We start from the raw sequence: 25,927 nt of genomic DNA on the forward strand, positions 1-25,927 counted from the left end.
AAAAATATATATATATATATATATATAGATATATAGATATATAGATATATATATATATATATATATATAGATAGATATATAGATATATATGTGTGTGTGTGTGTGTGTGTGTGTGTGTGTGTGTGTGTGTGTGTGTGTGTGTGTATATGGTTTACTATCAAATGGTTGAAAGGCCAATAGTTTAAAGTCACATACCTGAATATCATATATGTGAAAATCCTTTAGTTGACTGTCATAAACACCCATTCAGATTGTTGAATGTGCAACGCGATTCAAATAAATGAACTTGATCACTTCATTGTCATCACCAAAAGCTCAAATTGCAAAAATGCAGTACACCACATTTCATTTCATTTGAACATACTAGTGGCAGTGTATATGCCCTTTACCCCACTGTAGTGCGATCCTGTTAGAATATATAGCTGGGGGTGTGCGGGTCAAAGCCCCACACCTAGCTTAGTTTCATACTGACCAGTTTCTGTTAAGAGGGTAAGTAGTGTATAATTACACTGGGTTTGGTTTCACAAAAAAAGCTGAAAATGGTCAAAAATGTTGAAAAGTGTGATTTTCGACCATGTGAATGCTTTCCCGATCTGAATTTATCTAATATGAGTCTACATTATGACAGCTTTACATTCTGAACTTTGACTATTTGATAGTAAAAGTATATATATATATATATATATATATATATATATATATATATATATATATATATACACACACACACACACACACACACACACACACACATGCATTTATATATATGCATACATATTTATTGATATACAGATATACGCATGCATGCATACACACATATACATACATATTCAAGTTTTGATTAATTATTAGTGGATGAAAATGAGCTGATGTGTTCTAGCCTACTTACATGCACAAAATAAAACAACATTTTTAAGTTATGTACTTACCATAACTTGGTATCTGTGTTGTCTTCTTTCATTCATCCTCATGAATGGGTTACGACTCCGACTCAGCCACATTTCTACAGAGTAGTCTTCAAGTCTTGAGCTTCGTCCTCTTCCCACAATGTTTTACCCTTTGCCCAGCCTCCTCAAATTGAGGTTACTGCCCGCAAAAAAAATTCCCATAGGAAGAAACAACAACTACTACATAACAGAATAAAAAAAGAACTAGAGGCTCAAACAGGGAACAGATGTTCCCTATCATTCCTGAGATCTGCCAGGAGCCACAAGGAGGGGATGGCTGGGGGGGGGGGGGTGAGGATGAATGAAAGAAGAGAACACAGATACCAAGTTATGGTAAGTATGTAACTTACAAATCTGATGTCCCTTTCATTCCACCTCACGAATGGGTCAGAGTTCACAGCTACAAATGACCCTTAGGTGGCATCAAGGAAGGATATGCCAAAGCACAGCAGAACCAAAGAAAGTACGGTTCCTGGAAATGACATCCAATTTGTAATGAGTCAGAAAGGTATGAACTTTAGACCAGGGATATACAGCACAAATATCATCAATGGAGGTTCTAAAGGAAAACGTTGATGACGTAGCTATAGATCTGGTTGAATGGGCTTTGGGAGGGTAACTGAAGGCCACTTCTAGAGAAAACTGTAGAGATGCAACTTGTAATCCATTTATCAAGAGTTACTTTCAAAACTGTTTGGTCTAGGCAATTGGCTGAGAAGGATACAAACAACTGTTTGGTCTTTCTAAACGGTTTTGTTCTATGGAGTTAAAAACATAGTTGCCTATGTATGGTTAAAAGCTGCAGTAACTGTTCTCCATTGTTAGAAAAACTGGGAAAGAAAACTGGTATTTGAATAGACTGATTCAAGTTAACCTCAGTGGCCACCTTAGGCATAAAGGAAAGGTTGATATGAAGGGAGACTATCTGTATGAAAAATTATGTAAGGAGGTTTCATGGACAGAGCTTGGAGTTCCGAAATCCTTTTGGGCAGAAGTGATAGCCACCACAAATACAGTTTTCCAGGAAAGAAATTTCAAATCAGTCACTGGAAAGTTCAAAGAGTTTCTGTGTTAGGCCTTGAAGAACGATAACAAGATCCCACGAAGGGCAATGATCTTTAACCGGAGTACGGAGAAGAAAAATACCCTTCATGAAGGCCTTTCATAACCTAGACGTAACAGGAGAACCAAACAAATTCCCAGAGTGAAAATTTGAAATAGCAGTCAATGTAAGTTTAATGGTAGAATAACTAGCGCCATCCCGAAAAAGTGAGGCTAGAAAGGACAGGATAGCATGCAATGAAGCTGAAAAAGGATCAATTTTCTTGCACGCTCAGTAAGTGAACCTTTACCACTTACTTCTATAAACCCTTTTGGTAAAAGGCTTCTTGGAGACCAACACAGTGTCTCGAATGCAAGAAGTAAGCCCAGACCTCTGTACAATATCTAGAATTGGAAAAACCGAGTGGTTAGTTTGAGGATGCTTAGATTTGGATGATAACCCCCTGAAGGGTGCGGGATCTCTTCCTTCACCCTCTGAAGGGTGAAGGAAGAAATCCTGTCTGGGTCTAGTATCAATGGAGGATATTTCAGATAAGACCAGAGGACGGGGAAACCAAATCTGATGAGGCCAATACAGGGCAATGACGATCACTGAGGTCTTCAGCCATTTTGCTTTAGAAACTTGAGGATTAGGGGTAGGGGAGAGTAAGCATAGAGGAGACCTACGGCCAATTGTGAACTAGGGCATCCCTCAAGGACTCCCCCATAAGGGGGGGGGGATCAGAGTACTGTACCTGCTGCATTTGTTCTTGTAAGGGGAGATGAATAGGTCGCAGTAAAGGTTGGCCCCAACAGCTGAATATCAAGTCCACTACTGACTGATTGACGGCCCACTCGTGAGGGGTCAGAACTGACCTGCTGAGTTTGTCTGCATGAATGCTGGACTTCCCCAGTATGTGAGTTGCAAGCAGAAAGCAGTCTAAAGATATTGCCTACTCCCAGACCCTCATGGCCTCAATGCACAATGGATATGAATGGGTTTCCCCCTGTTTGTTGATGTACCAGACTATCGACATGTTGTCTGTATGAAATGCAATCATCCCAACAGGGAGGGCTTCCTGAAAGGCTTGCAACATAAGGAGGACTGCCCTCATCTCTGGAACACTGATGTGCAATCTGGTCTCTAAGTGAGTCCACGTACCTTGGACCATCATTCCCTGGAAATGCCCCTTCCACCCCAACTGGGAAGTATCCGTGGTCACTGTGGCTGAGGGGGACAGGAAAAGGAAAGGCCTGCCAATCGACAGATTGTCTGAAAGAAGCCACCATCAAAGACCCTTTCTGCAAATTGGAGTCAATTTTATAGGAGCAGAGAGAGGTTGTTTGAGAACAGACCACTGAACATCCAGAGTCCACTGAAGTACTCGTATAAAGAACCTTGCTAATGGGACAAGGGTAATGGACACTGCCATAGACCCAAGAGCTTTAAGTACTAACCTAGCTGTAGGTGTAGGAAGATTGAGAATTATATGAACATGTTCCCACAGACCTTCTATGTGATGGGATGGTAGTGATGCTTTCTGATTCGGGGTGTCTAGAAGTGACCCAACGAATTCCAAATTCTGCACTGAAATTAGATTTGATTTCTGTAGATTTATGATGATACCCAAAGGAATGGATATTTTTAACAGGTAACTTCTGGCCTGAAGAAGGTGATGCCTAGTTGGAGCAGTGAGAAGCCAGTCATCCACATATGGAAACACCTGGAATCCTTTTAGCCTGAGATGGGATGCGACTACTGCCATGCATTTGGTAGACACCCAGAGGCCTGTGGTGAGACCAAAAGGCAGAACTCTGAATTTGCAGTGACTGGTTCCCAGCCTAAAGCGCAGATCACTCCTGGAGCGTCTATTTTGATGTGATAGCATGCATCCTGCAAGTCTGTTGAGCACATCCAATTGTCCTTCTGCAAAAACAGAGCTTCCCTTTCTTTACAAACAAATTCAGATTGCTTGGATCTAAAATGGGTCTGAGATTCTCGGTTCATTTTGTCACTGAACAGAAGCAGGAGTAAGTTCCGAATCCTCTTTGATTGCCCGGGATCTCATGGATGACTCATTTTTGCAGCAGTTTTTGAATCATTGCACACTCCCTCTGACTGGGTGGAACATCGGAGCATTTCTTTTGAGACTCTGGTGGATGACGTAAAAAAGGAATATAGTAACCCTGGATATGACATTTAGCATCCAATTGTTTCTTGTTAAAGAGGTCCAGGCATCTGGGTGCAGAGAAAAATCAACCCCCGACTGCCTTCAAAGTGCAGCAGTTGGACAGTGCTTCAGTAGAGCTGAAAGGGCCTGTCAGAGAGGGACTCTCTGAAGCCTTGATTCTGCAGTCCCCCTCTGTCCCTAGGGTGACATCTGCCATTAAAACTTCCCCCTCTGCTTTGGAGAAACAATCTCCACGGTGATCCTGAAATGACCGTTGGGATTTCACAAACCAAGTCTTCTTGCCACCTTGTTGGTTTCTTGAGAAGATCCAGTGAGGGGTAGAAAACTTGACTTCAATGGCAGATAGGGTCTTCCCTTCCTGCTCACTGTGAGTAAGGGTATCTTTAACAGAGGGCCCAAACAAAGTGGAGCCATCAAAGGGAGTACTAACAAAGGATGCCTTGAAGGGTTCCAGAAAGTCACACAGCCTCATCCAGCCATGACGTCAAATAGCAATGCCTCAGCCAGCTGCCCATGAGGCACCCTCCATGGCATGGGAGATTAGCCTCATGGATTGAATTAGACAGGGAGGCAAAAGTAGCCAGTCAGGGGATACTTTCTCGAAGTCCGCTGTCGACATGGTCTCAGCTAGAGTCTGAGAGTTCTTTGATCAAATCTCTGCAATCAGGTAAAGTGTGCCAAGTAATTTAATGCTCTCAGAAAGAAGATGGCTGAGGTGTAAACGCTCTTACTAAATCTGTCCAGCACTCTGGACTCCCTGTTCAGAGGATGGACAGAGGAGCTCTGCTCAGCTAACTTCTTCTTGGTGGCTGCCGCCACAACCATGGCATTCAACTGGTATACCCTTGGTCCAGTGCAGTCGGTCTTCGGGAGGGGATAAGAACTTATGTGCTCATTTTGGGATTGGTTCTGTTGTATCCAGCTCCATCCAGGCTCAGTGAGGCACAAAATCTACGAGTTCTTCCACCTGGGGTATCAACAAAGAAGCAGATGGGCCTGCTGCGAAAGTCTCCAAAAACATAGCCTCTTCAGGAGAAGGAGTTTGGGCTGGCCAACCACCTCTCTGCTTCAAGATCTCCAAAATGTATCCGAAGGATACGTCCTCCGGTGGTGATCTGGGGATCCTTCGCTCTCATCAAAGTCTGTGTTCCTCAGTGAGGGACTCCAGTGGGGAGTCCATGTGCCTCCTACTGCATGTCTTCTTATGAGGGATCCCCTTCGTAGGAGGTTCAGGAGAGATCTCAGAAGAAGAAGGGGCTCCCTCTGGTGGGAGAGCTCGGTGGTCCTTCAGGGCAGGCTGACCCTGGAGAGGAATGATAGGCTAAGGTCTCTGATCCAATTGGAGCTGGCAGGAAGGATTGTAGCTTTAAAAAGTCATATCTCTAACGGAAGAGAAGGCCCTTTCTATGATCTGGAAAACCGAAGGGCCCGAAGAGTCCCTGCCCAGCTCCCCCGGAGCAGAAGCAACAGAGAAGACAAGAACCTCCAACCCCTGGCTCCCAGTCCGAAGCAGATCTGATTTGCTGAGCACTGAAGCCTCAGGAGGAAGGGACGGATCCGACAAAGTCTGATCTACAGCCCTCCACTAGGATCCAATGGCAACAGCCCAGATCTGAGACCCACTCTGATCTGAACAGATCTGAGCAGAGGTAGTCAGAGCAACTTTCGGAGTACAGGATAACAGTTCCACATATCCAACACAGACACTCCCGTGTGGTCATGGTCCTGGGGCTCCAATGCCGGTAGTCGATTTCGAGAAGAAGACTGCATGATAATGGGCACACTCACAGATCCCAGAGGGGATGGAGAAGGCAAAACCATCTGGATCAGTGTCTTTTTTTTTCTTCAATAAATATCTTTATTAAATTACCACATATGGCATTGGCAATCGTACATTCATATAAATGAAAAGCAAACATTGACACCACTGCAGTTGCAAACATTATAGATCATTTATAATCTATCCAGTCATTGTCAGTTAAGCATTATATGGCTCATTCAAATCCTGCCTCTTAAACCTTGTTCCTTCTCTGCATATACTGTTCCCACAATTCCCATTTTTTTTCTATGTAGTTTGCTCCATCCCTTTTCTAAAAATCTCAATTCCAGTTGTTTTATCTATGTTACTATATTAACTATTGGTCTAGACTTTGATTTCCATTTTCTAGTAATTGCTTTTTTTGGCAGCCACCATAATTAGACTCAGCAAGGCTTTACTATGTCTAGAGAATTCAGATTCTGTATCATAGCTCAAAAAAAATCATCTCCCTAGTCAATCCAATCTGCTCACCTAGCATCTCCGACAGAGCAGTTCTCAGGGAATCCCAAAAGTCAGCCAGCTCATTATACTCCCAAAAATTATGTTCCCAGTCACCTCTTTCTTGCCCTTCGTATTTCCAACATTTGCTATTCACCTGAGGAAAAATTCTTTGGAGTCTACTTGGGGTATAAAAATACCTATGTAAACACTTCCAGGCAAAGATCTTAAATCTTCTAGACTTTTGTTGCATATTTCAGAGATATACGGTTGCGTTGTTGCCTCACAGCAAGAGGTTCTCCCGTTCGATTCTCAGCTAGTGTATGGGGAGTGCCTTCTGTGTGGAGTCTGCATGTCCTCCCCGTGGTTGAGTGGCCTCCGAAAGACATGTGTGAATGGGTGTCGGGCTGGCAACTCGGCACCATAAAAATCTACTGCCAATCATTAGCGGACAGGAGTTCCGCTGTGGCGACCCCTTACCGGGAAAAGCCAAAAGACAAACAACAACATATATCTCCCCATTGTCTCTTTGTGAACTGCTTATCCAGTCTCTCTTCCCAGTACTTTCTAAGCTCTCCTAATTGATTCTTATAATTATCATGCAATAATTTACATGCTCTATGAATTACTCATGTTTTAATGGCAGCCTCTGTTCTAGATTTTATTAAGAACTCTACCAGTGCTGGTCTTTCATTTAGGACCCCCCTACTTCTTTCTCTCTGCCTATACTCAGATATCAATCCTTGATAGGGAAGGCAATCTCTAACCTGCAGACCAAATAAATTCTTGGCCTCCTCTCATTCTATTACCTTTCTTTTTCTAGTTATTTGCTTCCAATACCTTGGCTCCTTTGCCAGTTTTTCCAATAAATTCCAGCCCCCTCTTGCCTATTATCTGTATCACTAACAGCAGATCTGGAGTGGAGTCTTAGGGATCTTCCTTATCATCCTGTCCACACTGATTTCTGACAAGCTCCTGAAAGAACTTGAGGAAGCCACTGTGGTTGGTCTGGGGTGCCTAGAGGGTGTCTGCAGAACAGTGAAGGGCAGGGTAGGCGATTCCAGGCTCATCGAGAGCTCTGGGGTCCAACTTCGAGCTTTTGGATCCGAAGTGGAGTAAGATAGTCTTGGAGAGCTCTTGGAGATAGGAGCACAGGTCAGATCCAAGGAGGGTTTCGGGCCTGCAGGAGCAGAGGAGGACGTTGGATCCTGGAAAGTCAGATTCGAGGGCTTGAGAAGTTTAGAAGGCAGCTCTGAAGAAGCCCACATTCGGCACAATGTTTGAATCCAGTCGGTTTCCCAACATAGTGATTAGCAAGACCTAAGCACATACACACACAAACTCACACAGAGACAGCAAGCCCAACCAAAAGAGCAGCTACACACATACAGGCAAGCACATACTAAAGCTACCGAAAAGAGAAGAAAATAAAAGATTTTTTTTTTTTGTTTAAACTAGTAAGATACAGCTGAGGGGAAAAAGGAGCGAGTCCCTTGAAAGAAAGAAAGCAAGGAGCAATACTAAGGTCCCTGATGCTGTGAAAGGACTAAAGGAAGGGGAAGAAGACAGAAAGTAAAGCAGAGATGATATTTAAACTTAACTTAGCTGAAAAACGATGAAGATAATATTCCTAACTGCTTGAAACTGAAGGAATCACATCTGACACAGCTGGTGGCGAATGAGATCTGAGGAGGCTGGGCAAAGGGTAGAGCATTGTGGGAAGAGGGAGGATCTAGAGACTTGGAGCCTAGTCTGTAGAAATGCGGCAGAGTTGGATCCAAAGGTTGGATCGGTAACTCATTCGCTAGGAGGAATGAAACAGACATCAGATTACATAAACTTAGCACTGAAGTTGAAATATAACATTCAAAATATAAACTAAACTGCCTGCATACTTCTTTTCAGAATAAATGTAAGAATCATTCATTAAGGGAACAAAACTGAAATAAAAAAAGTGTCCAAGATGGTATTACAGTATTCTTCAAGTTCCTTGATATATACTGTCTCTTACATAAACAAGAAATGTTTTCAATGGAAGTTTTTACCTGACATTTATGCATGTTGCAATGTTCTCTGTCTGCACCACTTGTAGAAGATCAGGTTTCAGTCCCCTACCGAGATTCCAGACTCCAGAGAGATAATCAGAACGGACACCCACAAGAACTGAGAAATATTCAACAAAGTAAATAGTTAGGATGCTGGAAAAGATGTAACAATTAAACAAAACATGCATTCACAGTTTAACTGTAGCAATAATCCATTTTAGACCAGCGGGTGCAGTCCACTTTCATAGGAAGCAGTTACTGCCATTTTTTTTTTGTTTTTTGCACACACATCCTCACTTGTGTCACACCCTTGCATTTATGAATACATAATTAAGTACTTTAAAATATTATTCTTAAAGGCTGTAAAAGACCATCAAATGTTATTTCTGACAAATTCAAAAACATTCCAGGTGCGTAATCCATCATGTAACTGAAAATTGATTTAGTGGGTAAAAATGGTGCAAGAAAGGGTGCAGTCTCTTGAAACACACTGATAAGTCTGTTCTCTAACATATGTCTGTGTTTTACTCCTTTATTCTTTCATTTATTTATTGCCATCCCAATAATGATGCAGTTCATCCCTAAGGGGTTAATTCAGGTGAGCAGTTTTATTTTGGGAGAAAAGATTTAGCATTCTGAGTGTGTAAAATTTTCTTTTTTTCATACAAGTGTGAATGTGTTAGGGTGGTGACATGCCATCATATTTCATAAATACAGTGAGGGCGGGTTCCTATTGAATTGTCGACAGCTTTGATTGTCAAATGCTTAATCACTGACACCTAAGTGCTGAAAGCTTACAATTGCAAAAGGCCACATCATTGAATTCTTTCCTCGGGAAAGAATTTGCATGGCCGTTATCAGGGATTTCCCCTTTCCCCAATGTAGAGCAATCTTGGAGGTGGTATATTTAGTTGGGGGGGATAGCCCCCCACTATGTTTGGGTGTGTTTGTTTATTTTGTTTACGGCCAGCCACCCGAATTCTTTCCCGAGGAAAGAATTTGATGATGTGGCTGTTCGTTATTGTTAGCTTTCGACGCTTAGGTGTCGATGTTTTAGGATTCGAGAACCTAAGCTGTCGATGTTGTGATATAGACGTGTGAGGGCACACACAAAACAGTTCGCATGGTATGTTTATTAACTTGTCATTAAAATAAAGTATGTAAATTGTGCTAACAAAATGGCAAATGAGCATGTCTGTGAAATGCATACTCATAAGTTCTGCTGGCGTGAACAAGCAACTGAGTACAACACTGCACAGCACAGCTTTTGCCATTCTCAACACCACTGTCTAGAAATGGCTTGTATTGAGCAATATCATAACTATTTCCTATTGTGGGCAATTCTGAATCATACTTTAGAAACATTTGTACACAGGTTTGATGTGTTGTTTCCTAAATATTCAGTTGGTCATGTCAGCTAAGCACAGATGCTATACAATTACTATATGTGCAGGCCCATCTATGATGTCTCTCAACATACAATAAAGAAAAAAAAAAGGTGGAGGTTTAAAAGTGCTGTCTGGAGATGGGAAAAAAATGGAGTATTTCATAGAGTTCTTACGCTCTGACTCATCAGAACTGTTTATTTCTCATTGAGGCATTGTCTTCAAGGCAACAGTCTCAGTGGAAAGGTTACAGGTGACACAGATGGAAAGTCTGCAGGTTGCACAACTGCTCTGTGGGGATTTTCTGGGGAAATTCATGATCATTTTTGCCTCATTGCTCATGCACAGGGAACACTCATTAGCATAACATATTAATGAAGTGATCTGTTGCTAATGCAGCTTCCATTAGCAAGACAATATCATTACAGCTGTCTGAGAAGCAGGCAAAGTTAGATTCATTGGAGGTTATTAGGCTAATGGCCCTACGGCCCTTACAAGCCTAGCCAAGTTCAACCAATGTTCCATTAAGAGTCTAGAGATAAGGTCTATGTTATAAGCAGATCTAAATAAGCACCAACTGACCCTATCCAAGAAGGACACAAGTGAAACTCCTGGGATGAATTTGCGGTTTCCCATCTAATCATCCAAGTTAAGCTTAAAAAGAGTTATTGAGGGGCCCTGTTTAACCTGCACTGAAAGTTTAGTCCAGAGGAAAGGCAACCTCTGGGAGACATATCTGTCTCTCCAGTAAGTCTTGTTGATGTCACAAGCTATGTTAAGGTCCCTAGAACGAGTGAATCATGTACCATTTGATTTATAAAAGTGCAGCACTTCCATTAAGGCAGGATCAGAGGTTGCTCTGTATGCAAGGCATAGGTCATCTCTGAGTAGTCTATACGATACAGAATAGTGACAGAGATTTCAGTCTGTCCATGTAAGACATGTGCTGAAGGCCCTCAGTTTTCTTTCTGAGGAACCATTGAGATCTCTCCAGTTGTTGCAGGTGCCCGTTTAGGTACATACCAAAGGGAGCATTGTACTCTATTACTGGCCTGATGAGAGAAAGAGTACAGAGGGGTTATAACCTCTTTTTTTCTGGAAGCTATGCTCTTCCTTATAAGGTGAGCAATGTAGAAGGCCTTCCTTACCACCATGGATACATGGTGATCAAAAGTAATGTTGCTGTCACCCTATGTGCCCAAAATCTCTCACCACTGATTTAGAGCTTAGGGTGTTATTAATATGGTAATCTGCAGCGACTTCTCCTTTGCCAAAGGGGACAATAAGGTATGGGTCTCCTTGAAAATGATTATATGTACAGATCTGCAATCATGTGTCAAAGGCCTTGGCCAAGTCTTGGAAGGCCACATGCAGATTTGCCTTTGTCCAGGGCTTTGGTGACAGTCTCGAAGAAGTCCACCAGGTTCAACAGGAAGGATCTTCACTTAACAAAACCAAAATGGGTCAGGTCAAGTGTTTGAAGGTCTACTATATCCTTGTTGATAAGGTCCATGATGATTCTCTCCATTTCCTTGCAGATAAGGCTGGTTAGGTTAATAGCTCTATAGTTCCCAGGGTTGGTGGATGCACCCCCCCCTTGTGCAAGGGGATGATGGCAGCTGTTTTTCATTCAGAATGGGCAAAATCAGTGCTTAGGCTGTGGTTGAAAAGAGTACTAAATGGTGTTGCCAACTCCTGTTTTACACCACTGAGAACGCAGCCTGGGATGTTATCAGGTCCCATAGGCCCCATGTTTTTGGTCTTGGAGAGAGTAGTTAAAACCTGCTCTTTAGAGATACTAGGCATACAGTAAGTGGTAGGAATGCTTTGGGGTATATGTGGCAGGGGACAGACGTTTTCACTGAACTTGCCTGCTAGCAGGTTGGCTATTTCCACTGGTTAAGTGTATGTGGCACCATTCAATATCAGTTCAGCGCAAATCTGGGTTTTTCCTTTAAGGCTTTGGATGTTGCTAAAGAATGCCTTACGGTTACCCCTAGCTAGGGATGCTAATCTAGATTCGTAGTTAGTTTTAGAAGACTTTACAAGATGTCTTATTTGCTTGTTCAAGCTGAGAAGGGTGTGCCTCCAAATCTGAGATCATTCCTTCTTGCTCTTAGACAGCAATTTTTTTCTCTTATTATGTAACCTGTTTATGGCTAATGACCACCAGGCAGGCTTGTTTTTTCTTGAAGATCTTGCTTTGGTCCTATCAGGAACAGCTGAGTTAACACAATTGTATAGATGTTTATAAAATGCATTGGTGTATATATCCCAGTATTGGTATCCTTGCCATCCTTACCATCAGTAGGGACAGGAGTATTGAAGCTATTAATTCCTTCTCGTAAAAGATTGTAGTTGACTTTAGAGAATTTTTTTTGCCTAATTTTTCCGGGGGGCTCATGTTACTGTTGCTTCGAAAGAGACTGATTTATGATGAGACTTCACTAGGAAGAGCTGCACACTTGTGATGGTGCACCATTTATCATGCTGGTGAATACCACATCTGGAATGTTTGGGCCCCTTATGGAGGTTCCAACTATCTGCTCAGATGCTTTTAAGTTAACAAAGTCCAAAAACCTTTGGGCGAGTATGTTTGTACCCATATAATTTACCCAATCTATAGACAGGTAGTGAAAGTCACCCATAACCAGGGTGTTTGGTTGTATTTTCATTGATTCACATAGATCCAAGTAGGCAGTGTGGATATCACGGTTCATGGTGGGGGATCTATAACTAATGATAACTTGGAGAGGGTTCTTTCTTATAGTTATTTGCATATGGAGTAAGTCTACAGAATCATTCTGTTTAACCAATCTGGAGGTGTACTTATCTTTACTGAATACTGATAATCCTCCTCCTCTAGTTTTCACATGTTCATTTTGTGGTCTGAACGTGTGGAAGGAATTATATCCTGGTAAGGCCGGGGTGCTCTCCATGGCCTTGAACCAGGTCTCTCTGACTGCACAGATGTCGGCATCATCCAAGGTGAGGTGTACTTCCAGTCAGTGGAGTTTCTAATTTACACTCCAAGCATTTTGCAGCATAACCTTAAGGTTGTTTTTTGAGGATATTTTTATGTCAGTAATTTTGTTTTTGTGACATTGCCTAAAAAAGGCACTATAGGGGAGTCAAGAGTCTTAGCCAGTAGTTGAAAGTCCAGAAGTGACAGGTGGAGACCATCTCTGGCAAAGCATCGTGGTCTAGCGACCATATCATCCCAGGCTGACAATTACTGGATCCCCTTAGAATGACACCAGAAACTAAGCCAATTATTGAAATCAATCATTTTTTATCTGTACTGAGACATCATCCTACATGAAGGTAGGATGCTGCTTAAGGCGGGGGACATACCCACCTGGGATACAAGAGCTGAGTCATGTCTCTCTTCATAGAGTCCAGTGACATGCATATCAAGTCATTCACACCAGCATGGACAATGACAGAGTCATAATAATGCCTGCTGTTGAGCGACATGAGTGCATGTGTGATGTGGTGGATACTGGCACCTGACAGACAGCTGACTGATCTTTTCCTTATCCAACCTGATGAGTGGGACATCTGTGTGCCTCACAATGGAGTCATCTATGACTAAAACATTTGATTTTGTGTTTTGCCTTATGGGCAAATTTGGTGAGACACTGGTGCATGCGTTTGTATGTGTACTGTGATTTGCTGGGAATGTATTAAGTGAAACGTGTTTATGTCTGGGAGGTCTCTGATCTTTAGGTAGGCTTCTAGTGAGAACCTCTGCAGATGTAGGTTTAGGTCCTGTACATGTTTGGATGGTGCCGGAGGTGAAGTATGTCAGCTGGCAATCAGTTTAGTATCTGATATACTGATTTGTGAGCAACCTAGATTCTAGAAACATAATACAGATACAACTGTCACATACTGAATTTGTGTGAATTAGGAGAAGTGAGTCGTCAGTGTACATGGGGGAATTGCTACACTGCCTCAGGATGCCCATGTCGATCAGTTGGCTAGAGAAATGGTGGGAAATTGCCCATTCATGATGCTAGGTGAAGTAATGCAGTCAGTAACAGGGAGGGGACTAGAAGGACCGGGTATAGCTAAGGGACAAGAAAATGCTCTAAACTGTGAGGGGTTTAATGGGTTAGACTTGTGAAGGAACCTCAGAGGCTCAGCTGAGTGTCTAACTGGACAGTGAAGCACAACAGCGAGAAACCTGCAATGGAGCACAAGCAGTTGACTAAGGGAAAATTATCGAAGAGTTTGCATCTATAACCGCCAATGGTATCCTTCACTGAGTAATAGTGTGCAGTTACGCAGGTGGTGTGCACCATGCAAACCTGCGCAGATATGGGAAACAAGTAGCAATGAAAGTAAACTGATTTCAAACACTCTACTCAATAGTAGCACACTACACTGGGCCAACAATCACCACTCAAGTAGGTCCTTATCTACATTCTACTCTCACTAGGTTACAGGGGGAGGCCTTCTTTTGTGGAGTAAAGCTGGATTAGTGCTCAGAAACTGCAAAAACAGACTGGGACCAGCAAATCTAAATCAAGTCTATGCTAGGCTAAAAGAGCAGGAAACATCAAAAATACAGTAAACACAGTTCAAAAATATCAGCACACAGTAAAATACAATGCAAGAAGTGCAGATCAAGTAAAAATTATACTTATTTTTCAGTAGCAGGCAGCGGATGCTTCAGATAACATGCTTCAGATAACAAAGGAGACTGATTGCTTGTTGCTAACCTCTGTGTAACTCTGGTAAACAAAATTCAATTTATCATGCTTGAGAATATTGCAGTCACTTACTGGATGCACCTCAGCATTCCTCTAATCTTGTGATCTGAGACATTTGCTAATCCATAGTAGTGATGGGGCTTCCTCAGGCATGTTGAGGTAAGCAACAAATCACATTTATGTGGGCACTGCAGATATCCATATTTTATTTTTTTACAGTGATAAAGGTATGCAGTTGCACCTACATAAATATGTGCTCTTCCACTATTCTGTATTCCATGACTTGCAGAACATAGCTCAGGTAGTGATTAGTATATCATCTCTGTACCTTGCCTCCTCCAGGTTTACTGCTGTGCATATTCTACCACTGCATGTCAGTTCCATCATGAATCACAGCAGCGTATGGTATGAGGTTTATACAATGCATCAAGCCTCCACAGTAGCTATGAACTGCACCCAAAACCTGATGAGGCAGACAGGATGTTGATAAAAATTATCTACACTTCATGTCTGAAACAGGTTTTAAACCCTTCTATTTAAACGTGTCCTGTGTTATGATAAATATGGGCTACAGGGATGTGGTAGGTGAAATATGCACCATGTTGTACTGTAGTTTCAGGGAACAAGATTCATGACTAGAGTTCCAGGATGGTGGCCAACAGAAAAACATGTTGATTGCAACACCCCCATTATGAAAACTGAGAAACTGTTTAAAAGGCCAGTAAAATGTATCAATTTTGGTAAAATTCAGTTACCAGTTTGAAACCACACTGCCTAGATGTCAGCAATGAAGACATCTTAATAAAAATAGAAAATCTACTAGAAAAGAATTAAAAGTTCTTGTTAGTAAAAACCTTAAATGAAGTCTTAATACAGCAGATAGCCTCATGTAAATGACAGGAAAAATAAATCAAATGCACCCAGGTGTTTAAAATAAGTGGGGTGGTGTTGGAATACAGACTCAAGTGACAAAATACTGGAAAATAGAAGCAGCTTTAAAGAGACATTCAGACGTGCTGATCAAAATGCAGAAATCGGAGCCAAGAAAAATGTTTTAAAAATAGCAGAATTAGAAGACAGAGAATCCGGAATAAAATTATACATTTTGCTATACCAGAGAAACTGAGAGGAACTGGCTCTATTAGTTATAGAAAAGTATACAAGTAACTGGACTGGTGCTCCACAGCAAGATTTGCTACTTGACAGGGCACATCATGCTTATGCTCTAAATCTGTCCATGAGAAAGCAGCCAAACTCTAAATTAATAAAGGTGCAATTATACCAGCAGAAACATCTGCTCCTGTCAAGCTGTGGCAAAAGGAAAAAATTTAAAGTTCATAATCTGAATTGGGTTGTTTTAGTCTCAATGTGCAGCTACACTAGATACTGACCATTTTTAAGAAAGACAAATGTAATCTGTGCTTTGCACACAAGACGTATATACAAGGAGTATGAAATGAGTGTGCCATATAGAGTGCATTATAAGCAAGCTATACAGAATACAGCTAGTTTACATAGATTAGACTGGAAAAAGAAAAAAAAGGAGGGAAAAGGGGAAAAATGTTATAATACTGATAGGGGGGATTTCCTTGGTTGTCTCCTCTCATCCTCTCCTAATATGACTTACTTTAAAATTTTTGGAATGGATTCCTAGTGGGATGGGGACAGTAAACGCATGTGATTTTCATAGGGGGATTTTCATACTCTGCTTTATATTTTGCTGTATTAACTTGGTTAGTTATTAGCAATGTTAATGGTTTGAAGGAGTCTTATATATTGTTACATTTTTTTCTTCATATGTTTATGTTACAGAGTTTGTACTTTTGTCATTAAATGCATATTTTCATATTAATTTTGCATATACATTTTGCAGGAGCACAGTTTTGCTAGAGAGAGAGAGAGACATTGGATGGTTTAGGTATGTTTTTCAACTTGGGAAAGGTCACAGAAGACATATTCTAATCCGGGAACATATTTTGCATGTGGAAGCTTTAAGTTGATTGTCTTGGAATATAAACAGGCTGGTGGACCTTGTAAAGTTGGCACAAATCACCCAACATATTAGTCAGTTGAGGGTGAAATTAGTTTTTTGCAGAAGACACATTTGAACAGGCAAGAGCATCAATCGCTTATAAGGAGATATTTTGGAGATTGGAATTCTTCTGAAAATAAGTAGGAAATGGGGGGTTGTAGTAACAGTAGCGACCAGGGGTGCCCCACTATGAATAGACGATGGGTGAAAGGATGCTCATGGAAGATTTGTAGCTGTAAGAGTATTTTCAAAGGGCAGTACGGTAACCCCTTGCTCAATTTATATTCCACCTAAAACTGGGTGCCAGGAATCTGCCAAGAAGTTAGATGGCATTACAGCTTTCCCAAAGGGAATCTTTGTAATAGGGGAGACTGGAATAGTCTGTGTGTGATGTAAGAGATGTTTAGGTGAACCTAGACGTCCAACACTCACCAGGGAGGAACAGTCTCTGAACAAATATTTGAAGACCTTTGCAACCTCTTTTTACTTAATGACCCCCCTAGATTTCACAGCAGGTCATGCTTGTATAGAATTTCTATTATGGGTGACAACGTACATTTAGTGAAGCTGGTAGTAACTCACCCTGTGTTTGTTTCAGACCATGCCCTGGTATTGCTTTGGCCGAAGTTGAGGGAGGGAGCATCATCCAATTTACTCTGTATGGAAATCTGGTTTTAAAACTGGGTACAGGAGCAACTAAAGTTACTGTTAGGCAGAATATTATTGCAGGATGAAAACCTCTCAGACCACTGGGAAGAACTCAGGAATTTAAAGTAAGGGTTTTCATGAAAGAGAACAAAATATGACAGAAGAGTCAGTAGAGCTATCAATATGCAGTGTAGCAATTTAAGCTGCTAGAGAGCCAGCTGGCAAATTTAGCACTGGAAGAAAAGGCTCAGCTCCATGAGGTTTGGGTGGCACAAAGGAAATCTTGGAATTAATGCAGTTAGGAAACTCGTAATTAAATTTATTTTGATAACAACCCTACGCTGCAAAAACTGCTGGCAAGGCAAACTCGTCAAAAAACTGGAATAGACGTTTACAAATCTAAGTAACCCTAAATCAGGTAAAATAAAGGAACCAAAGCCTCCTTTAATATCTGGAAACTCCTTCAATATAATATTCTGTATGGCTACTAATATTTTTCTTAAGGATGTGCATCTAAAATCCCAGGCTCTCTCTCTCAAATTCCTGCCATGTTTAGTGAGAGTACATTTCAACTTTGATTTATTACCTTTTGCTTGAATTATGTAAATCAGACTTAACTGCATAGTTTTAAACTACCTACTTCAAAATAGATAACCCTAAATCACCCTGGTCTACAAGTAAAATCAGCTTATCCCACTCACTCTTACTTTCCCACCTACAAAACAAAGTTGCTCAAGTCTTAATTGTCATCTACTTCTCTTCTGGTTGATGAAAATACATCTGATCTGTTATAAGGACTGAACAGACTAAACATTGTTTTTCTCAATATCCATAATCATAATTAAGAGCTTCCATTATTTTTTAAATTTTTGTATTATCTTCTGGTTGGTCTTTTCTCACATATCCTTGGGTTCCATACCACAACCCTTTTTAATCCATAGCATCAATATTTCATTTTATCAATAATCAATTTATCTACTGATGTACAGCTTACCAAAACAGATTTTGTTTTTATCTTCATTTATTTTATATCCCTAAAAAGACTTCAAAATGTCTCAAAATATTCTGCAAAACTTTAAGCCCTTTTCTGGATTCATCAAACACAAAATTATATCACATGCAAATAAAACTAACTTTTTTGATTATGACATCACTTACATCCTTGAATTTACAAATCCCTTACTTTCTTTGCTAGCACTAAACACAAAGCAAACGACATTCAGAAAAGAAGACATCCCTGCCTGGTTCCTCTGTTCAAACACAACCTGTCACACAGAAACCCTCTTACCTTAATTGTTGCCTCTGACCTTTCATATATCTTTCTTATTAACCCTATTACACTACCAGGGAACACCCTTGCTCTGTCGTAAAATCTCAGCTGACTATCAATTGTTTTCTTGGCATGATGCCTCATCAAAAATAGTGCAATCTTCTTAAACTTTGACTCCCCCCTGACCCACCACTGTGGTATAATCCTACTGATTATTCACCTCACCTCTACAAAACCATATTGATCTATAATCTATCAATTTTGGTTACACCTTTGCCATTCTCTTAGCAACTAATAGAAATAAATTGCGTTTTAAAATCAAAATAATTCAACATGAAGCCAGAGCTGAAGCGTCTTTACACTTTTTTTGGTAATGCTGCCATCACAGCTCTCTTCCAAGATGCTGGTACTTCATAGCCCTTTAAAAAATATTGCTGAAAAAAAGCCTTCCAAGATCATTATCACTTTTCTCCCTTTTATCTTCCAAATTTTATAGGAATACTATCTGTTCCTAAAGACTTCCCTGATGATTGATTACACATCACTGTTTTTATTTCATCTGTTACTATCTTGGCTATTAATTGTGGAGCCTCATCTTCCGTTAACCTTGGCATAACTATGTCTTCCACAAATTATTTCCATTTTCGCTTTTTCCTGGTGTGCCCACATGTGAAAAACAAATTATATAAACATTAACTTTTAACCTTAAGAAAAGCTATAAATGCTAATGCATTAAATATAACAGTGGACAGTTTAAAGTACTATGACTGCTGGGAAGGCAACTGTTTATATAACAATTCACTTCCCACAATTTCAATCTTCATTTCTTACTTTACTATTTATTTTCATGTAAACTGCTGGACAATATCCCTGTAAAAGTTAATTACATTGTTCCTTGCATATTCACAGAACAGGTCACATAGAACACACTGTTCAGAGCTTTCACAATTAACCACCCCAGCTGCAGGCTGGTTAGCTTCAACCAAAAGTGAGTGAACTGTTAAAACTCTTGCTAGTTACTTTGCAAATAAAAGAAAAAAATTTTTTTTAATGTTTTTCATAATTTTCTATTGTTTGAGGTTTTGTTTGACTACAAACTGTCTGCAGCTTAAGCTTAGAACATTAATGCAAACATCTCTATAAAATGGGAAGTTATTTTAATTGTATATGCACAAACACAAATGTATATTAGATATTATACAATCAATAGACATTTAAATTCCCCCATCAGTGAAGGAACACATTATACACAATAGATTAACTTGTTTCTTTTCAGCTTCTCTTATCTTGCTACAGTACAAAGCCTTCCATTACAATTAAGAAATACTTAATCTTACTATCATTAGCATGTTTATCAGTCACTGATAAGACTCCCCCACCTCATATTTAAAATACTGTTAATTTTCAGAGAATGGCATATAACTTATATCAGGAAACTGTTAAACAAACATTAATAATAAACTGTTTAGTTTACAGTCATTTTTAAACATCAGTGACACACATTTATAGATAGTTACTAGGCATCCAGTCTAGTAGACCCCTGAGTAACACAGCCCAATTTCCCAACAACCCCAAAGCACTGTTTACTTAAGTGACTTGCTCAAGGTCACACAGTAAACAAATGGAGGCTGAGGGAATCAATCCTCAGAGCACAGAAAGCTTCTAGTTAACAGTTCAGAGTCTTAATTATCTGTGCTAACCTGCTAAAGTGGTATTTCTACTTTATACATCTCCCACCAGTTAAACTTCTAGTCTTTCTTCATGCACTACTACTTCTACTATGTCTTTTTCATCCACATTATCTGGAAAGGCTATCTTACAATGTTTCCACTTACTCACATGCTCTGTTGCTAGTCTTCTTCCTGATTATCTTCTTCTCCCAATATCATTATCCAGGCTCAAGTCTAAGATGCTCCCAAGTTCTACCTGGTCAACACATACATTTCTTCCATCTGATCAAGCATTTTCCTTTGCAATAATGGAAAAGATTTTCCCTGGGTTTGCTTACTGAGAGAAGGTTGAGAAACAAAAACCCCCTTCATCTTTTTGTCTTACTCTTTTGACTAGGCTTTTTTTTTTAATTTCCTGCATACCTAGCTCTACTTCCAAAAAAAATCTTCACTTTTCCAGGAAAAAAAATATTCTGAATACACCTGGATATAGCAACACAAATGCCTCTAGACATCCAATGACTGCCAGATTAAACTTACTTCATTTTGCCTGATGTAGAGAGAGTAACTTCCAAAAATATTCTGGTGTCTCAAATTTTCATACTTTTCCCTTCTGTCACAATTTTTCAAGAAGCATCTCTTTTACCTGATATGAGTGTATCTTTACCAATATAGGTCTCTGCTGTTTTCTGATGACCAGATTTGGAGCATACATGCAATGTGTCCTCTCAACAGACAAATCTTGCTGTGGAACACCAGCCAGCTGCTTATCTGCACCTTCATAAAATTATTACAGACCGCTTCTTCCTTTTTCTCTGGTACAGCAAAATTATCTTAGTTATTTATCCTACATGTTCTGCCTTCTAATTCTATTACTGTTTAGAAACATTTCCTCTTGGGAACGTCCTGGTTCAATCAGTTGTATCAGCTCATATGAATAGTTACTTGAAACTTCTACTTTTCAATCTTTTACCTGGCTTTATATGTCCCTGTACTGTCTCACCATAAAGCTCCAGATTAATTCAATCTTTCCTTCATTTCAAGTTCTATCAGCTCATATGTATAGCTACTTGAAACTTCTATTTTTATCAGCCTTTATCTGGCTTTATATATATTCTTCCACATTCTCACTATAAACATCTGAGTGCATTTTCCTCTAAATTACTGGAAGCCATCTCTTTTATTAGGACCGCAACATGAACTGATTTTTGCTGAACAGCAGTGATGTTCTTCCTAGCCTGAGCTTTTTCTTCTACTCTTGGAATGTTTCCATTGCTTTTTCCATATTTATTCTTTGTGACATCTACAATATGCAGTAAATGCAAGTAACTGAATTTTAACAAAAGTGGAAAAAAAAAAACAGTAAAGGTTCAAAGTTTCTCAGTTTTCACAGTGTTTAGTAAGCCACCATAATACAGGTCCTAAGGGAAAACTCCTTTTGGATACTATTAAGGATAATATAGCCTTGCACAGTCATCTGTTAATCCAAAGCTTAAAATAGCTGTTCACAGGTAGTTACTAAGCATACAATCCAGAAGACCACAGAGGAGCACAGCACAACTTCCCAACTCCCCTAGAGCAATTTATGGTTAACTGAATTGCTCAGAAATCGCACACAAGGCAAATGGAAGGTGACAGAATCATACTGTGGACTACAGGAAGAAGCTCAACAGTCCTCTGTACTAACTTCAAGACAAGAAAATAGTGTGAGCCTGCAAGTCTCAAGCCCACATATTTCACCTTGTCAGTCCAGCCACTACACCACATCAACATACTCTTCCCAATGGGAAAATAACACTATCCATGATGGTTGCCAGGAGAGGTCACACTGGATCCTTATTTGCTCATGTTTTTCTTTTTAGAGGGAATAAAACCAAAGTCAAAGTAAACTTTATTGTCATACAGATCAACACAGAGGAAAACGTGAGTGTCACTGCATGAAATTTCGATACTCGGGCTCGTACCATAAGAATTATAGTTTACAGAAGGAAGATTAATAATAATTTAAAAATACTGAAATAGAAATAAAAAATAAGATACTAAAAATAAACACAATAAAGTATAAAGTGTAAAGTGAGCTATGTAGATAACAATGACATACTGCACATAAATAATGTTTGTTTACCCATTTAGCAGGTTAGGCTATGGGTTTGTTGTTCAGCAGTCTGATAGCACGTGGGAAGAAGCTGTTATGGAATCTGAATGTCCTGCATCTAATGCATCTGTAACGCTTCCTTGTTGGCAGGAGTTTGAACAGTCCATAGGGCGGATGATGTATATCCCTCAGTAGTTTTCGGACTCTGCCACAGCATCTGTCTGAATACATGTCCTGTAGGGACTGAAGGTTGGAGCCAATGATTTTTGTGGCTTGTTTATTGATCTTATCCAGTGCCTTCCGATCGGCTTGAGAGCAATTTCCATACCAGACAATGATGTGGTTTGTCAGTACGCTCTCAAATGTGGCTCTGTAGAAGGTAAGTAGGACCTGTGGGGGGAGGTTAGCTCTACGAAGTCTCCTAAGGAAGTGGAGACATTGTTGGGCTCTCTTTAGAAGGTAGGAAGTGTTTGTGGCCCAACTGAGGTCTTGCAAGATATGTATCCCTAGGAATTTGGTGCTATCAACTCTGTCCACTGTGGCACCATTGATGACGATAGGGGTGTGTGGCTTAGTTACCTTCCTGAAATCAACGATTTCCTTGGTTTTCCCAACATTTAGTGGTAAGTTGTTGTCAGTGCACCAATGAACAAGTTGGGTCACCTCCTCCCTGTAGGCTCCCTCATCTTCCTTCTTGATAAGGCCGAAAACCAGAGATAAGAAAAACAGGCACCAATTAGTGTTATCTGGGAACACAGGCTGTAATATGCACTTTAGAATGGGCAGTCTTAATTTATTCATTTTAGATTAGGTAATGCCTATGGGCGCAGTCATCAATTTGCAACAAATGCTCATATCTGCAGGGGTAAACAATGTTTTTAAATGTATATAGTTTTCTGTGTTCATTTTAAGTCAAAAATCGGACAGTGGTTCTGAAAATCTATTTTTTAGGTGTTTTCATTGAAGCAAAAATTCTTGAAAATGTGTCAGTTTGAAATGGAGATAAGACAAAGCAACTACATAGATACCCCTGTCAAAAACTGTGTGTATGTAAGGTTAAAAAGTTGGCAATATACATTCAAAAGTATCGTCACATATATCAGGTAAGAGTAACAGCATCCTACCAGAATGGCAACTCTGTCCATATCTCAAAACATAAATGGCCTTACAGATATATAATAAAAAAGAGAGTAGTGAATTATATTAAGAGGTGTAAGATGCACATACAATATTTTATTTTACTCATTTGTTCTTTGTAGACTGTGTTAGTCCTACTAGACCAATGGCCTCTATTCTGGAAGGTCCAAAGTGGTACCTATACTATTGCGGGAAATTAGGCTAGGGTATCAGGGGGCTTCCCCTACTCTTTGTACTGCTAAGTTGTGCCAGAAAGCTCCTCTACAGCAGCAAAGGAGAGGCCTAAGGGAAGTAGCAGCATGGAAGAGGAGAGAAAAGCAATAGAGAGTTTGGAGGTGGAAAATGAGAATCTGGAGGAAAAATATTGTATGATATGGAGCTTCAGAATGCAAACAAAGATACTTGTATGGTGGATGTTACAAATGATCAGTGTTTAGCTGACTCCATGGAGAAGGAGGTAAGTGAGTCTGCTGAAGTGGTGCTGATAACAGAACTTGTAACAGGAGGGCTTGCAAATGTTTTGTTAAAAATAATCACAGTTCTGCTATTTCATGAGGTCAGATGGCAGACACCTTTTTCAGAAGTGCTGAGGATGGTAATGTGGAAAAGGAACCAGATGATATGTCAGCAGAGAATGCAAAAACTAAAACTTATACAGCACTGACACAGAGTAAAAGAGGAAAGCAGCAACAAACTGTGGAGATGTCTGTTTTTGTAGCAGCGGACAGTGCAGTAACTAAATGCATATGCAACAGTGACAGCAGGCACAAAAGGTGAGCAGCAACCAACTAAGAAACTGTAAGAGAAGAACAATAAAAAACACTAATAGACAGATATTATGTATGGGAAAATCTGGTAACTGTTCTGGGTTTTAAAGCTCAAGAAATTTGGTCTTTTATACATATTGGGACAGAGATGCTTTGTGACTTAACTGATGGACTGATGATGAAATTTCTGGAACTGTGCAACAAAAACGAGGACATTTACCCATGGAACAATTTTTTGTTTTCTGGTAGTAACTTGAATGTTAAAAAAGTTAACTTGCAGTTTAAAACTGATGATCTAGAAGATAATGTTAAAAAATGCTTGCAGGGTCTGTGTGAAACTGTTGAGAATATTGTGAAAGTTACAGGTGACAGAAACTTATAGTATGCAGGGTAGTGGTTGGAAACAGTTTTGAAAAGTGAAAAAAAAAAACATGGGAAAACATTTGTCAACTGTTATTTTGGTAGCTGGTCATAGAGGGACATTAATGTATGATGGGCAGCCTAAATCATATGTCTTTTCTTGGGACTTTTCTCATTTAATTAAGTACAATGTAGCCAGTGTGGAAAGAAAGGCCATATAGCAAGAAAGTGTTCCTGAATGCAGGCTGTGTTAAAAAAATACAAGGGACACTTTTGGATGTATTGTGAAATATTCAGTAGGGGAAAGAGTAAAATTAAGAAAACAAAAATTTTAAATATTTCCTCTAAACTTAAAAAAAGGAAAAGCAACAATTTAAGAGCACTTTCAGTAAATTTAAATATTATTATTAACACTGTAAGAAGGATAGGGATACTGGAATAGTGTGCTAAATCTGATATGAATGTTATTCTGTTAGAGGATGTAGAATTCTGGACAAATGAAGAAAGATGGCAAACAGAAAAACTGTGGGGTGGAAATATAAAATGGAACTAAGGAAATGAACATTGCTCTGCAAAGTGGCAGTGCTGTGTGTAACAAAAAAAAAAGAAAGTGAAAATACCAGAAGAAACACTGGTAAGGATGGAAGGGTTAACTGTTATGGATGTGAGGTGGAGAGAACATGTTTACAGGTTAAATGTTGCAGATGTGAAGTGGAAATGACATGTTTACAGAACTATAGCATTACATGCTTATATAACTAAGCAAGGAAACAGAATTTATTTCATCAGATATTAGACTATGTGGTGTTTACCATAACTGCAAAGGACTTTACTTGTGATTTAAGGGGAAAATGTAAAAAAAAAAAAAAAAATGGGGGGGGGGGCTGTAAAAATACAGGAAGTGATTAAATGTGGTGCTGTGTGGAACAAAAGTCAATGGACTTATATAAGAGGGGTACTTGGATCCGACACTGATTATTCTTTTGTATTAATCAGAAGGCTTGGGGTAACAGATACTGATACAGTTGTGACAGGTTTATCAGACTATTTAGCAATATGAACAGATGTGATGGAAGAAAGGTAGCATATTAAAATAGGAAAGGGAATAAAAAGAATAAATTAGAATTTGTGTGATGAAACTGAAAAGTGGGCAGTATTACAGTTATGGAATTACTTCTATAAAAACTGGTCGGAATTGAGGATTAAATTTAATAAGTATAAAAAGTGTTTCTTCAATGACAAGATGATGTAAGAAAGGAAGAGAAAGTGGAGTCTGGGAAAATGTATAGATATGTATTAGAAGTTAGAGAAAAATACAAGAGAGTATTATGATATAAAAAGTATGAAAGAAATAGAGAAAAAA

General features: G+C 39.7%; 1 protein-coding gene across 1 annotated transcript in view; it reads right to left on the bottom strand.

Moving 5' to 3' along the window:
- The window catches only part of TAF1C (TATA-box binding protein associated factor, RNA polymerase I subunit C), a 1,469,099-nt gene that overhangs the window by 835,985 nt on the left and 607,187 nt on the right, over window positions 1–25,927 (bottom strand). Inside the window, exon 9 of the mRNA XM_044078672.1 lies at window positions 8,483–8,600. Within this exon, the coding sequence (XP_043934607.1) occupies window positions 8,483–8,600 (118 nt within the window). The remainder of the gene's footprint in view (window positions 1–8,482; window positions 8,601–25,927) is intronic.

This window comes from Protopterus annectens, chromosome 1.part1 (assembly GCF_019279795.1).
Source record: "Protopterus annectens isolate FY-2018-M chromosome 1.part1, PAN1.0, whole genome shotgun sequence".
Classification (NCBI taxonomy): domain Eukaryota; kingdom Metazoa; phylum Chordata; order Ceratodontiformes; family Protopteridae; genus Protopterus; species Protopterus annectens.